At 34.1% G+C, this 15,084-nt stretch overlaps 2 protein-coding genes across 4 annotated transcripts; both read left to right on the top strand.

Annotated features, from left to right (window-relative positions):
• Nucleotides 1-7,262: 7,262 nt before the first annotated feature.
• On the top strand, nucleotides 7,263-11,810 carry TAT7 (Tyrosine transaminase family protein). 3 transcript variants are annotated; one of them, XR_016063208.1, is made up of 9 exons: nucleotides 7,263-7,931; nucleotides 8,733-9,072; nucleotides 9,177-9,395; nucleotides 9,624-9,683; nucleotides 9,855-10,010; nucleotides 10,108-10,201; nucleotides 10,393-10,547; nucleotides 11,524-11,628; nucleotides 11,779-11,810. XR_016063208.1 is itself a non-coding variant. In XM_088876481.1 (8 exons), the coding sequence occupies exons 1-7, from the start codon at nucleotides 7,675-7,677 to the stop codon at nucleotides 10,503-10,505; spliced, it is 1,239 nt and encodes a 412-aa protein (XP_088732607.1). In that variant the 5' UTR covers nucleotides 7,264-7,674; the 3' UTR covers nucleotides 10,506-10,547; nucleotides 10,928-11,517. The 3 variants fall into 3 exon arrangements, 2 of the variants coding, with proteins under 2 accessions (XP_088732607.1, XP_020549896.2); XM_088876481.1 differs by lacking the exons at nucleotides 11,524-11,628; nucleotides 11,779-11,810 and adding an exon at nucleotides 10,928-11,517 and having other exon boundaries at nucleotides 7,264-7,931; XM_020694237.2 differs by lacking the exons at nucleotides 11,524-11,628; nucleotides 11,779-11,810 and having other exon boundaries at nucleotides 7,265-7,931; nucleotides 10,393-10,748.
• A 658-nt stretch (nucleotides 11,811-12,468) lies between these two features.
• LOC105165408 (signaling peptide TAXIMIN 2-like) lies at nucleotides 12,469-13,765 on the top strand. Its single transcript, XM_088876482.1, has 2 exons — nucleotides 12,469-12,601; nucleotides 13,460-13,765. The coding sequence occupies exons 1-2, from the start codon at nucleotides 12,501-12,503 to the stop codon at nucleotides 13,581-13,583; spliced, it is 225 nt and encodes a 74-aa protein (XP_088732608.1). The 5' UTR covers nucleotides 12,469-12,500; the 3' UTR covers nucleotides 13,584-13,765.
• Nucleotides 13,766-15,084: the final 1,319 nt, after the last annotated feature.

Here is a 15,084-nt window from a genome sequence, read left to right as displayed (position 1 = left end):
CATCTATGTATGTACGTAGGTTTTAATCATCACAATATATATACATTTCCTGCAATTCCATGCATCCGCATTCCCATCTCCCACTAAACCATATATCTATATCATATCATTCCTGCTCCTATCCTACATATACACAATTCATGTTCCACTTGAATGCCTTCGGTTTTGGGATGATAATGGATCTCAATTTTTAATAAATATTTGACATTTGATTTATTAGATTAAAAAATTTTATTTAATTTGTAACCACCCCCCCCCCCCAACACACACACCCTCAATCTTTTGTTGGTTGTTTGACATGTATGGCTATGATTTAACGCTTCTTGCCGTATAAGGCCAAAGATCTCCACCTATCTGCCTATCCCTTTGGGTTTTGGATGCTTTACCTTTGTTTTTTCCTTTTACTCTTTTTCCCATTTTTGCCACTGCCCTTTTCTTTGTGATCTATGCACTCCACTATTTTTGCCTACTCACATATGATGTTTAAGTTTTGCAGTTCATTTATTTTAAGATATTAGAGTATTGATGTAAATCTCAAACCTTAGATACATATAATTAAAATATATAAATTAAAAAAATCAATTTTAAATAATGAACCAATTGCTTTGATAGTGAAACATATTAATGATGTATTATTGAGTTCATAAATGCGATTTCTATGTAAGAATGGTTCGTAATTAAGATTGAAAAGGGAAGACAACGAATAGCATCAGCAACTTGCAACTATCCTACTTCAAAGCGCAAAATAGCGGCTCCCGTGAGGTACGCAGTCAGATTGAATTTTCTATTTTAAGTCTTATTTTATAAATTATTTCATCTACTATATATATACATTACGCAATTATGTATATAAAAATTATATTATCTAAAAAAAAATCAATGCACATGCGCGCACACATATATATATTATAGAATAAAAAATTCAATCAGATGTGCCGCTGCATCGACGAAAACCACATTCTCATCATATGACAAAATATTAATAGTTAACATGATATTTGTAGTTAGTAATATAAAAAAAAATTAAAATAAGTAGAGTGTTTTTTCTATTCAAATATATAAGAAATTTTAATTTTGAATTATTAGATAATTGTATCTTCAACCAATTTCTATTATCTATAAATGATTGATAAAATAGATAATGAAGTCCTAACTCTTAAATCTCTTCACAAAGGATGGAGAGAAGTATGGAGTAAGAAAAGTTGTCAAATTCATATGAACAACACTGAAATTCTGTAATCCTGATAAAACTCAAGATCCACCTCAAGTCACTTCACATTTTATCCTACCCTACCCCGTTTCACCCACCATTAATCACTATGATTCGAAACTCAATTCTTGTGGTTTAACTTGTAAAATACAATCGCTAATAAATATTTTTTTCTCGCTTGTAAAAACAATAATTAATGCTCATATTTATATATCAGTTTCTAACATAATAGTGACATTTTAGTTTATTTTCTTAGGACCCTGCTTAACCAAATTGGAGTGCATCACTCAATGACTTTACCGGCTATCATCCTCATCTCAATCAAAATATATATATTTTTTTCATTATCACACAGCACAGAGCTTGTATGACACCCCCATCAACACTGATACACACAACACACAACTCGTATGCTATCTCCATCACAAATCATATCACATAGCACACAACACTATATTCGTATGATGTGTCACATTATCTCCACTAATCAATGACATCATACAACTCGTCATTAACCATATCATCATGAGCCATTGCAGTATGCCCCCTCCAGTTAGGTAAGCCATATTTTATTCCAGTTCACGACAACAATATCATTAACTTCATCATTCAATTCTATTTACCAATTAATTGCACAATCATGAATTAAAAAATTTGTGAATGTTATACTTACACTCCCTCCAAAAATTCTTTATTTACATATCACATCATTTTGTTAGGGTTTTAACGAAAAATACTGATGTTAACAAAAAAAATTACATAAAATTTTAATTTTACCCCTCATTTGACATTCTCAAGTATATTTTTTTATTTATAAAAAAATAAATATAATATATATATATATATATATATGGAGTGAGGTTAACATCATTACTTCTTTTTCCTTGTAAGTACAAAATTGATATATAAAAATATTAAATAATAGATAAAATTGATAATTTATGTAATCTTTTTGCTAACATCGATATCGTTCTTTCAAACTCTAATGAACGGAGGTTAGATGTAAATAGTGATTTTCGAATAAGGTGTACGTATAATTCTAAAATTTTATTTTAAAAGATATAATTTAATATTTTAAAAAAAATCAAAGTATAAATAACGCTTATATATATATATACTTATGATGGATGAGGACATACTCCTAAATCATAAATCTTACTCATTAACACAAATTTGGACGTCCTCGGAAAATCGAACCCCACAATTAATATAAATTCTCAGATTATCAAAAAATAAAACCCACAATTATGTATTTTGAGTGAACAAATGTAGCATCCTAATAGAATTGGAACCTCTGAGTTGTTTTGCGGGGAGCCGGAGCCGATGTCCTCCAAGTCGAAGCCAATCGTTAGTTGACTTTTGGGAGAGCAGATGATTCACTTATTGGCGTTTTGCAAATGAGTTTGAAAAAACAAGAGCGGCATAATCGAGATACACTGCCAATCTGGATGACGACAAGTAGACGTAAGGCGCCGCCCTCCGCACTGAGCCTGAGGCTGATCTCCCCCAAAATTACACTAATTTCGGCTTGGCGTGAGCGTTTGGATTATCCACCTGCTTCCTCTCCACACACTGTTTCAGCTACTACTTCTTCTTCGTGGTCCATGCCCTACGCCCTACGCCCTGCACCCATTGCCCATTTGGAATTTCCATGGACCACCCCATCACCCATTGGATCATCTTCTGCTTTGCCCATTTTCCATTTGGATCCGCTCAGCCCAACTATTCTTTCCTCATTCTCTCTGGCCCATCAACTCCTTATCTTTCATTTTTATTCTTTTCACTAATTTCAATTCCAACTACCATATTTTATAAATTAAATAATTATTGGAAAATAATTATTTAATAAAATAATACCCTTTTGATTTTTAATGAAACCTAATCTGACTAAATTTAATAATTATATAGCAAGAGAATTTCATTTTTCCTATCATTAATGGCTCGCTTGAATTTGTACCAATTAATTAAATAATAAACATAAATAAACTTGCATGAGCTTGTTTAAGTTGAGCTAATTATTTATTCACCGAGTCAATGCAACTGGATTAATATACTGTATGACTTTCTCTATCTTTTAAGAAAATTAGTACTAATTAATCCAGACCATCACCTATAAATCTTAAAAAAATATTACTTTATACACGTATATATATCATCTATTATCATGCGTGTGATTTTAGCACGAGTCCAAAGGTCTTGGATCTTGATGTTAGGTTTTGACTAATTGAGTGAAAGCTCTTGAGAAAGAGGACCTGCAAAACAAAAAGTTAGCATTCTGATACTTAAGTTAGTTCCGAATTTAAGAATAGATAAATATAAAAATGAATTATTAATGAGAAATTATGATAAAAGTGAGAATCTGCATGTAAGAGCACAAAATTAGAGCAGCAGAGTATCAGCAAGGGAGGTTCTCGAGTGTGGGAGGGGACTGTCTGTTGAGGGGTACCTCCCCTATTTATAGAGGGAGAATCCCTTTATGCCAAGAGTTTCTGTGAGGGAGATCCGCATGCCCAGCGAGGAAGGCAAATTCAGGAGGAAATAAGGTTTCCCCTTATCTGTTTCTTAAGCAGCAAGTCTTCGGATGAAGGGGGACTCCTTCTTCGTGCAGACTCCTTGAAAGCACCTTCCACCCTTCGGACTGGCCTTGGAAAGATGCAGTAGGCCTTCGTACTGGGCCTTCTTCTTAGGCCAAGGTTGCAGGCTTCATCCTTGGACGAATTTTGGGATGGGGGGGGGGGGGGGGCGCTCCTCCTTGGGCCAAGCCTAGTGAGCTTCTCTCTTGGGCTAATCGTATTTGGATCATATATATCATTCAGTCTCCCCCACTCTAAGGAGGAAGGATGCCTCCTGGCTCCTTAGAGTAGGAAACCTCGTAGCCTTGGAAGGAGGGACCCGTCTTCATTAGCCTGGCGTTTGTAAGGAAGGAGGGTATCTCCTAACTTTTCGAATGAGGGGTTAACGGGTGCCTTTCATACCTAATCTGGTGTAGGGCTTTATTTTTCTGCAAGAGACTGTTAAATAAAAAAGACATGTATATATTACAAATAGATATTATAGGGAGGAAAGTTATTGTGCCTCCAAGGATGAGGGCTTATTTGAGAGAGGGTCCTTCTTGGAGCAAGATTTAGAAACCTCACTGGAAGAAGAATAAAGTGTCCATTGAAAACAGGGATTAGATGCCTCCCGCAGAGGAGGGTTCAGGTACCTACGCGGGACAGAGCTTACGAGTCCTACAAAAAGTGAAATAAAAACTATATGTAGTTTAAAGGCCCAAAACCACCCTAAAATCGACCATGAACGTTTCTACATTGAACTTTTTTGAGTTGGTCCATGTCGGACCAACCCAACTTACTGTGTACCTTAAATCTTAGGGAAAAAAGAAAAAAAATGATCTAATTGGAATAGCCTACTAGCTTGGACCATTAGGCTCCGCCCGGGATCAAGTGGTCCTAGGCCAGTTCCAAGTATTAATATTTGAGATCGGTTCAGGACCAGTCTAGTCCCAATTAAACCGAGTATTTTTCTTTTAATTGGGTCAATTAGATCCTAGATCGGACCAACCCACCTATTGTACATCTTTAGTCTAATACTAAACGGGTTGGATTTTAAATTATTTGACACACAATCAACTACATTTGTACCAATCATTGAAGCAATCACAATCTTCTATAAGTATTTTTTTTCAATTGGACATGTCCTCTAATGACGTTTTTCTGACTTCAATCATTATGACCCCGATTTCATTTTATTCCATCAGTTTCCTAAGAAAGCATTTACATTTTGCAAAATCAACATTTGTGTCTTTATTGAGTGAGTTCTAAATATTATTTGATTCACCATCTTTTAAATTTTCTAATATTGTTATCTTGAGATAGTTAAGTAGTTGTATATTAAACGACGACTGACATCATGCAGGGTAATTCTATCTTACTGATAAAAAATTGAACCCTTACTTCATTTTTTTTTGTGTTAATTTCACATTATTTATACCAATATCATACAATTAGTTGGGGAAACAATAATGATGACTAGATTGTCCAAGAGACATCCGTATACCACAGTGTCTTCAAATGGACACTATGTTTGACTATTAGACATTAGTAATATAAAGGTTAACAAAAATTTCCACATTTGAAATGATCCACTTCATTGAAATTCAAAGTTCAAACGTAGAATATGAGCAATAAGTGTTTCTTGTTTTTGTACAAGAGTTTAACACAATAGTTTCTGTTACTTTATTTGGTTAAAATTTGATGTTTATTTTGGAAAAAATTGTTTTTTTCAATTCAACTAAAAATTTAATGCAGAACGAAGGTTGAAAGATGCCCTTGCAAATACTTTTAATTCTAATTTGATTTTTTTTTTGAATATTGAGAAGAGTCGATGCTGAATTAACATATAATAATAATGTCATATATTTTTAATACTTAATAATTTATGTGAATATAAATTTATATGAACGTGGACATAATCGAACTAGGTATATTGATGGTTCAATAAACTTTTGGTTGGGCAAGTAGGGAGTATAGGGAGAGACGTCTTGGCAAGACTGACTTTTGATCTCATCTCAGTTTCAGGATCAAACACATTTTTGACTCATTAGTCATTATCCAAAAACGTTTTTGTTTTTCTGTCATTAAAAAAAAAGTTACACATACATATTATTATCTCTCTTATCAATTTATTCTATTTTATTTAAAATTATTATGATTTATTATTTATTATAAATTAATAATTAATTATGTCATGATTGATAGTTTATGTAAGTAGATACAAACTCATATGTACGGCATCATCAAACCCCATTAAACACAAAGGCAAAGTGTGCAGTACATATTCACAGTTTGTTTTTTCTTTTGGTATTTTCATCTCCAACATTAATTCATATGTGTTTGTGCAACATGTTTTCTAGAGTTGGATCTAACAACAATAGTATTTTTAATAATTTTAAAATTATCAATAAAAGTACATATTGAATGATAATAATTTTGATTTTGTTATATATAATTATTAATAATAAAAATTACGTATAAAATTATTATTATAAATAATCAACGACATATATATATTGACAAAAATTATTTGTTGCCAACAACAGAAAAACTCATCAGTATGTCACTAAACGCTTTCTGTGACAATTTTATGTATCTCTGATTCTTGGTAATAAATATTTTTACAAAATACTAATAGCCACTATATTAAATTTATGAAACTCATTATTATTTTTTTTAGTGTCAAATATATATATATATAAATAATCATTTAATTTCCATTATTGTATATTATACAAACTTGTAATGAATAATAGTTATCTATATTATTATAAAGAGAAGAAATGTTGTATACATAAAGTGGCGGTTTTGATACTACTGCATCATTTTTTTAAAATTTTATAAAATGCACTTCAACTAATAAGACAACTAATTTATTCAATTTTTTAAATTTTATATTAATTTAATGAATTAATATGTTTTAATTTTATTTATAATATATTTTAAAATATAAAAAATATTTATTATACACATACATACGAAAATAACGTACTACGATAACTAGTATTATTAATTTTAACATTATCTCAAGAGTTTCTTCTCTTATTTAACTTGTATCTAGTCCCACTCCCACCCGTCAGAAGTCCCCGCAACCGCAAGGCAGTGCCGTATGGAACTGTTTTTCTGTTTTTTAATCCCACCACCTTAATGGCCTATGCTTAGGTTACAGGCCCGCGCGACGGGGCCCGGCGTATGGTACTGTTTCTTGCTACCCTTTTTTCTTTTAAATTTTAAAATTTTCTGTTCTTATACTAAGATCTTAATTTTCTCATTTTATTACATATAAATGTTACCAAATTTTCTCTGTACCTTGTTTTGATTCAATTAGTTTCTAATTTTTCTGTTTTTTTTCATAAACAAGCAAAAAAAAATGAATTCAAATTTTATTGATATTTATATACTTAATAATGAATGATGGTTGTGTCAATTTTTATGTAAAATGATGGTTTAATTTTTAGATTTAATGATATGATATGCAGACATGGCAGAAGGCTTATTTATGGCATTTGTCTATTTCCATTTTGATGATACACATTTGTTTTCCTGTTCCGTGACGCACACAACAATCAACTGCTCGAGTCCGGTTGGCAATTGCTTGAGGCGCGTGGACAACTCTCCACCACAAAGAGACTAGCCAAACCACCATCCTACATCGAATCCGGGTGCCTCACTTCCAAGATCCGACCCAAAAAGAAAAAGAACACCCCGGATGGATTCGAATCTCCAACCCGACCTGCCCTCTCAAGTCAAGAAAACACTTTGATGTCCCATGCAGTACCAGAAAAATGTGCAGCCTGAGCTCCAGCTCTTAATTAATTTTGTGGCCTTTAAATTCCAACCCTTCAAAACTCACAGTTTTCGAATAAAATCAGAGTTTCTCTTACCCAGAACTCGCAGTTCTTGTGCTTGGAAATGGAGGTTGAGAAGACTGGGGGCCAAGAAATTGAAGCGCCTAAGAATATTACGATAAAAGGGATTCTGGGTCTGTTGATGGCGAACACGGATGGGAATGGTGATGCGAGAAAGGTGATTTCTTTGGGGATGGGGGACCCAACTGCGTATTCTTGTTTTTACACGACTTCTGCTGCTCAAGAAGCTGTTGTGGATGCTCTCCGCTCTGCCAAATTCAATGGCTATTCTCCCACTGTGGGTCTTCCCCAAACTAGAAAGTAGTTCCTTTTTTATCTCTCTGTTTTTTTAAGCATTTTTTTGTCATTGGCTGATGTTTTTGGTGGCTGGAAATTGTTGTGCATGCATTGTTTCTACTCTTGGATTGGCACTCATCTATGGTTTATTGTTTCTGGAATCTTTATAATGATGAGGAAAATTCTTGGGATTTTGATTTCAGAAAGGTTTCCTGTAGCCTTCTTCTGAGATTATTTTGTTAGTTTACTTAGCCAGAGGAATGGTGTTTTGTTCTCCTGCTAGGTGTACTTTTGTAGTTCTATCCTTCCAAATATGAAAATTCGGTGATAGTTAGGCTAGTTTCTTTTTCCTGGAGAGATAGGTTGTCTGAAATGTAAAGTTTTGAGCAACATTTCTCTTTTTTACGGGGCTTTGTTTCTCCCCCTTCCTTTTACATGCATGGAACTCAATCTGAATACATTTTACTCGAAATTAGATCTTCTTTTCATGTTTCTTAGTCAAGTGTGGTTAGAACTTGCTGTTTGTTTACTTCAAAATGCGTCTTTTGCATGCTCTGAAGAGATTACAACCTATGGATGCTTAAAGTTGATGTTTTATGTTAAATTTCCTTGAATCAAGGGAACTATCCACTTCTTCCTACCCTTCCTTGTACATTGTCTTTCTCATTGCGCATTGGGATAGAATATTGATTTATTACTTGTTATTAGTTATTTATCTGATGAGATTTTGGGAAAAATCCTTTCCATGGGAGAATAAATATTTCTTGTGAAAATGAATTTCACTTGGTGACTGAAATTCTAATTCTAGATTGCTCTCCTAAACAGGGCACTTGCAGGATATTTGTCCCGCAACCTCCCCTATGAGTTGGCACCTGATGATGTTTATGTCACAGCTGGTTGTACACAAGCTATTGAAATAGCACTGTCGATTATCAATCGGCCTGGTGCTAACATCTTGCTACCAAGGCCAGGTTTCCCAATTTATGGACTTTGTGCTGCGTTTAGACATCTCGAAGCTCGTTATTTTGATCTTCTCCCTGAGAAAGGATGGGAGGTTGATCTCAGTGCAGTGGAAAATCTGGCTGATCATAATACTGTCGCGATGGTTATCATAAATCCTGGAAATCCATGTGGAAGTGTCTATACATATCAACATCTGAAGGAGGTTTGTACTGGCCTAAAGCTATATACTTCTATCACGTTCAAGACTCGGTGTTTTCATCTAATGTTACGGTTTACTATAAACTTAACTTTATTAACTAAATTCAGATTGCTGAAACTGCAAAAGGACTTGGTATTGTTGTGATTGCTGATGAAGTTTATGGTCATCTTGCTTTTGGGGCTAATCCGTTTGTGCCCATGGGAGTTTTTGGATCTCTTACGCCGGTGCTTACTCTCGGGTCAATCTCCAAGAGATGGTTAGTTCCTGGTTGGCGACTTGGTTGGTTGGTCACAAACGATCCCGATGGCAGTTTGAAGAGTCCGAAGGTCTGTTTTTCCTCGTTCAAAGAGACCATGATTGCAGCACGTCTTTCATAAGCTCTTTGATTTTCTAACCTTGGTTTGCCTTTGTAAGAATGAATTATATTAGTTTTCTTGTTACCTTCTTTTAAGCACGTTGTACTCTGAATCCGGTTTTTCATTGCACCAGTCTTCTTTGATTTAGGTTGACTGGTCGTGCATTACTTATATTTGCCTTTGCTGTTGTCTTGTCAGTTTGTCGAGCGCCTTAAGAAGTACTGCGACATTTGTGGAGGTCCTGCAACCTTCATACAGGTTGGTACTCAAGATATATGCTTTACATTTTCCGATCAATAGCAACAATAAGCCATATATTTTATTAAGCATTATGCATACTAACTTCCAGAAGCATTCCTACTTTGAGCCCCATCTCTTCTCTTCTCTTCCTTTAGTTCCAAGCTTCTGTCTGAAATTTTGATGTTTCAGGCAGCAGTCCCCGCTGTGATTGAAGGAACACAAGAGGTTTTCTTCAATAAAACCATCAACATACTGAAGCAGAACTCTGATACTTGTTTTCAAAAGATTAAAGAGATCCGTTGCATTAGTTGTCCTCATAAACCAGAAGGATCAATGGCGTTCATGGTAAGCACGCAGACGCGATAAGTGAGAGAAACATTGACGTCTCCCAGAACTCTGTTTTAGATAAAAATGTTCTCACGAAAATACATTCCAAATACAGGTGAAGCTAAATGTTTCCCTGCTGAAAGACATTAGTGATGATCTCGACTTCTGTTTCAAGCTGGCCAAAGAGGAGTCTGTTATAATTCTTCCAGGTAACACAAATTCTCCACACAAGTTGGATACATGCCACAAACAAAATTTGTTATATAAAACAACGACCCAATATTTGTGAAACATTTTTCACACAGTTGGAGCGTATATTAGGATGTATATATAGTACGTAGCTTAAATGCTTGCAGAGACTGAAACAACACTTGTGAAAGCATCACATCTTCTTTTGCAGGAGTGGCTGTAGGCCTCAAGAATTGGCTCCGAATCACGTTTGCCGCTGATCCATCTGCGCTTGGAGAAGCACTGGAGAGGGTGAAATCTTTCTGCCAACGGCATTCCTGCTAACCAAAGATCATGATAGAAAACCCTGTTGGGCTGCATTCACAGGTTAAAATAATACTACTAGTTTAGAGTAAATTAAACACTCAAATTTGTTCCATATTCATACAGATTGTATAGGGGCTTCCCTTTCTTGTTTTTTTTTTTCTTTAAATATACAAATAATCCAGATTTACTTATTGTAAATGGAGGATATTATGATTTAACATAATAAAATTGCAAAAATATCGGGATGGGTATAACACCTAATTCAATCCACACTTTTAATTCAAGATGAAGCAGAAAGTGAATAAACCAATTGCCATTCCTTACAGAATAAAAGTACATGTGTTTTTTTGTCATTTTATGGCGTGGAGCCCTCTTTTATCGGGGTCCAGGCACGCCTGGAACGATGCAACGATGAAGTAGTTGGGGGTGATTGTCAACAGATTCCAGTACCCGAATGCGGATTTGAGTGTGACTGGGAACAACTTTCTGGTATAAGTCGCATTGCTAGTTCGTGACAGGCAAATATGCCAATGACACCACTTAAGTGAGTTTGTATTATGATGAGCTGTGAGTTGTTGAATCAACACATTAATTACAGTGCTAAATGCTGATCCAAAGTATCATAAAGGTACAAATTCACCGCATTTAATTTGTCACGACACAATTTTTGGACTTACATTTCCAATTATTAAAATAGATTTGAGTGCTCATTCTATCCGTTTGGTTTCAAGTATTTATCACCTTTTCCTCCATATGCCAACCTCCAATTCTTCTCATAAAAAATCAGGTAATCTCTTTCCTTCTTTCTGTATTCCCCGGATTAAATTCATGCTACATCCAAGTTTTTGATACCGACTGTCGGAAAATGAATGTGATGACAATCATCTAATCATGGCGTTTATATTACAATGTTTAAAGAACATTTTCATGAAGTCTGGATATAAAATAGGAAACTGGAGCTGACATGCTTTTTATATTACAATGTTTTAATGATGTTAATTTAAAAGAACAATTTTCTTGGCTGGTACTCAATTAGTTGCTGGCAAAGCTGCAAGAGAAGCGGGCGCCTTATTCTGTATAATATATTGTGGAAGTAATGTTGATCCAGCAATGAATAGACGATGACATGGCTCATGGAGGGGTAGGTGTCTTGGACCAATAGTCATTTACTTTGTGGTTCTTGTTCATTTCATGTGTGTGTTCTTGCAATTAAAATCTTAGTTTTGTCTAATTAAGTGCTTTAATTGGTTGTGTTGGTGGGTTGGGGTATTATTTACCTATATATTGACAGGTCTTGGTACATGAAATGTGGGAGAATTGAGAATGGGGCTTTCGGGAGGATATGCCATGGTTGCTGGCCCTGAAACGCAAAGACTTCCTGTTTGACTCCTGAATCTAATGGAGGTTTCAAACCACATTGGTGTTATTCTTGGAAACAAGTGTGTATCACTTCAATTTATGCTATATATACTTTGTGCATTGAAAATATAAATGATTATATCATATCCTTTCTTTTAAAAATAGAATCGGTGACAGTCTTCTAACCACCATCCAATGTATGCAAGAGTAGATATATGTACTACGACAAGAGAGAATATATGTACTAAGGCCTTGCACGTGTCTGTAAATTATACAAAAATGATTGTAATTAAGTTGGACGATGTCTAAACTTATAATAATAATGAAAAATGTTTATAATTTGCAGTACAAGTTAAAGTGCATATCCACCAACGAGTTCCAACGTTTCAAGTCAAACGGAAGACAGGCAATAGCATGCGAAAATCGCCAACCAATTCAACGGTTAAAAAATCACAAGGGCCGGCCTCTCTCTTCTCTCCCTTCCGCCCTCTCTCTTCGTCGCTGCGATCCTTCTGTCTCTCTCTCTCTGAATCTCTCTCTTCTCTCTGTGTGTCTCTCTCTGAATATCAGAAGGTCACGTCCATACTTTTGGGCTAAGGATAATAAAGCGCTCTCCCTCTGCATATTGGGAGAAGGGGAGAGCGAAGAAGGGTAATGGCGTGCAGGTGCAGGCCACTGGCATTCCTCATAGGTCTACCTTTCGGCCTCGTAGCCTTGGCCTTTGCTATCGTCGGCGCTGTTATTTGGTTTATCGCGTTAGTTGCTTTCTCTCTCCCTCCATCTTTCTCTACAAATCCTTTAACCCTTTCTTTCTTTAAATTTTTCAAGTATTATTTCTTCATTAGAAAAATAAAATAAATGTACGTATTTTTCAGAATTACTTTAGTTTTTAATTTTAATTATGTCAAACCACCGATGAACGCCATGTTCTTGGTTGTCCGTTAAAAGCCAACTAAAATATTGATTGAACTCATGCTTTGTTTGGTTTTATTTTTACATTTTTGTCCAACAAAAATAAACATAAAGTGTACGTGTTTTTAGTATATCTGAGTTTATAGTGATGTAACATATGACTAAACATTAAAAGAAATATGTTGAATTGGAAACTTTTTGGTTTTTATTTATCAATTATCGGAATATACCTACAATTTCCAAGCTCACACTCTCCCACAAAATGCCTATTCATAAAACTTCAGAATATTGTCCATTTTATTTTTTAAACACTTAAATTCGTTCTCACACCACCAAATATACTCAGAATAAACTCAAATCACAATCCAAGAAATGGACAAAACTTTACAAGTCAATGACCAACACTGAAGGCCCTCGGAGAAAATGGTCACTTTGAGCCCAATTGATGCCATCGTGCCCGATAATAGCACCAACAGTGACAAACATGTAGTGATTAATATATTTTTATTTTATTTATAATATATTTATTATATGCACGTAAGAACCGTCATACAAACGGCTAATTTATCGAAAGCAAGACAATTTAGAAATAGAAACAAACAAAAGCCCAAGGAAAAGAAAAATAAACCCCAACCAGCCATTGATTTTTACAGTCTTTTTTTTTTTCTTAATTAATTTTGATTTTGGTGATGAAACTACAGAAAAGTATTCACGTGTTGTTGCCCTTGTTGTATATGCTGGGCGGGGATCGTGAATGTTGCGGCGTTCGTGGTGAAGCTCCCTGTCAAAGTTATCAGATGGTTCGTAGATAAGATACCTTGCTGATGGGCTACCTCGCGTTTTTAAAGCTTAGTGTACGTAGTTCCTCAGCTTAAAAGCGTGTATTAGTTCCATTTTTGGGGTTGCTGCAAATATTACATTCTTTGAACTAATGATGTGAGTTTCTAACAAATGTCGTCAGGGTTTTCTCAGTGTAAATTTCTAACAAATATTCAGCTTATTTCCAGTTTAATTAGTCGCAATTATTTGGACCCTTTTTTCTTGTGTTGATTATCTCTTACACCTTTGATGCAATTTGGGGTTTCACATTTTTTTTTTTTAAATTAACCTAAACAACATTGACTCGTTTTTATATGTAACTAAATTATTCAAAGCGTAAATTGCAACCATATCTCTAAAATTTGACATAACCATAAACTCGTTTTTTAAATTATAAATATCTTTTTGAATTTAACGTCCGTACAACAACAAGTCCATTCTGTTAGCCTCAATTGGATTTTATCTAATTTTTGTGATGAACCGGTCAATACTATTTTGAATTATAAATTACATTTTTACATACTTTTTAGAATCTTCTAAATATTCTTATGGACTTGAATTATTTATTTTATCCACCATCATATTTTTTTTACATTTTTCCATACTTTTAAAATAAAATTCAACAAAAATAAAGTAGTAATTTTCGTATTACCGTTTAGGATCTAAATGACGAGACAACGTTGATATAACTAATTTGGCCTTAATGAATTGTACACACAGGAAGAATGCAACTTGCATAAGGTGGTCTGTTACTCCCATCGGTGTGTTCGACTGCTCTGAGTAGTCAACTTATATCCATTTCATTATTTTAACATAAGGTGCTAATAATATTGAAACATGCCAAATAAACTTTCTATTCTAATCAACTTTTTTCCCCACACGCATATGTAACTAAGCAACAGTACATTATTGATGTTGCTATACTTCTTACATGAGCAGTTGTAAATGAGAAGGTTGGGTGGCTTATAAAATTCTAACAATGTATTTTTTTCAAGATAAAAAAGCATCAAATTGATATGAAATTAGAGTGGAATCCATGTAGCTCTTAGAATCTATTTTCTTATTCATACAAATTTAAATATTAATTCCAGCAAAAATCCAAATCCCCCTCTACCAAAATTAAAAATTCAGCATGCTGATTAACAACTAATATAATACAAGATAAAGTCGTGTTTTCTGGTAGAAGCTAAGATAGAAAGATAAAGCCTCTATTATCCTTTAATGTCTGAAAATTAAATGCTTTTTCTGGGTACATTGGATTTAGCCCATTCATTTTTCTTATAATAAATTTAGTACAGTTTTTACAAAAATTATAACTTAAATCAAATTTGATCGAATCCAATCAATCATATTTCATTTGTGATTAATTTAGTCACTCTTTTTAAATTATAAATTTTTTATATATCAAATATATTATATTTATCATGTAATTAATTTAGAACAACCAAAATTTGATTAAAATTTTGCTCTCCACCCAATTAATGTTTCTCCAATCGAAAATTGTAGA

The sequence above is a fragment of the Sesamum indicum genome, linkage group LG12 (genome assembly GCF_026168435.1).
Source record: "Sesamum indicum cultivar Baizhima isolate 11 linkage group LG12, ASM2616843v1, whole genome shotgun sequence".
Classification (NCBI taxonomy): Eukaryota; Viridiplantae; Streptophyta; class Magnoliopsida; order Lamiales; family Pedaliaceae; genus Sesamum; species Sesamum indicum.
This window is presented reverse-complemented; position numbering and strand designations above follow the sequence as displayed.

Excerpts from the sequence above, each read along its gene's own strand:
- TAT7 (XM_088876481.1), top strand. The coding sequence starts at position 7,675 with ATGGAGGTTGAGAAGACTGGGGGCCAAGAAATTGAAGCGCCTAAGAAT. Across the intron at positions 7,932-8,732 it reads GGTCTTCCCCAAACTAGAAA|GGCACTTGCAGGATATTTGT; the intron begins GTAGTTCCTTTT and ends TCTCCTAAACAG. Across the intron at positions 9,073-9,176 it reads CATATCAACATCTGAAGGAG|ATTGCTGAAACTGCAAAAGG; the intron begins GTTTGTACTGGC and ends AACTAAATTCAG.
- LOC105165408 (XM_088876482.1), top strand. The coding sequence starts at position 12,501 with ATGGCGTGCAGGTGCAGGCCACTGGCATTCCTCATAGGTCTACCTTTC. Across the intron at positions 12,602-13,459 it reads GCTGTTATTTGGTTTATCGC|AAAAGTATTCACGTGTTGTT; the intron begins GTTAGTTGCTTT and ends ATGAAACTACAG.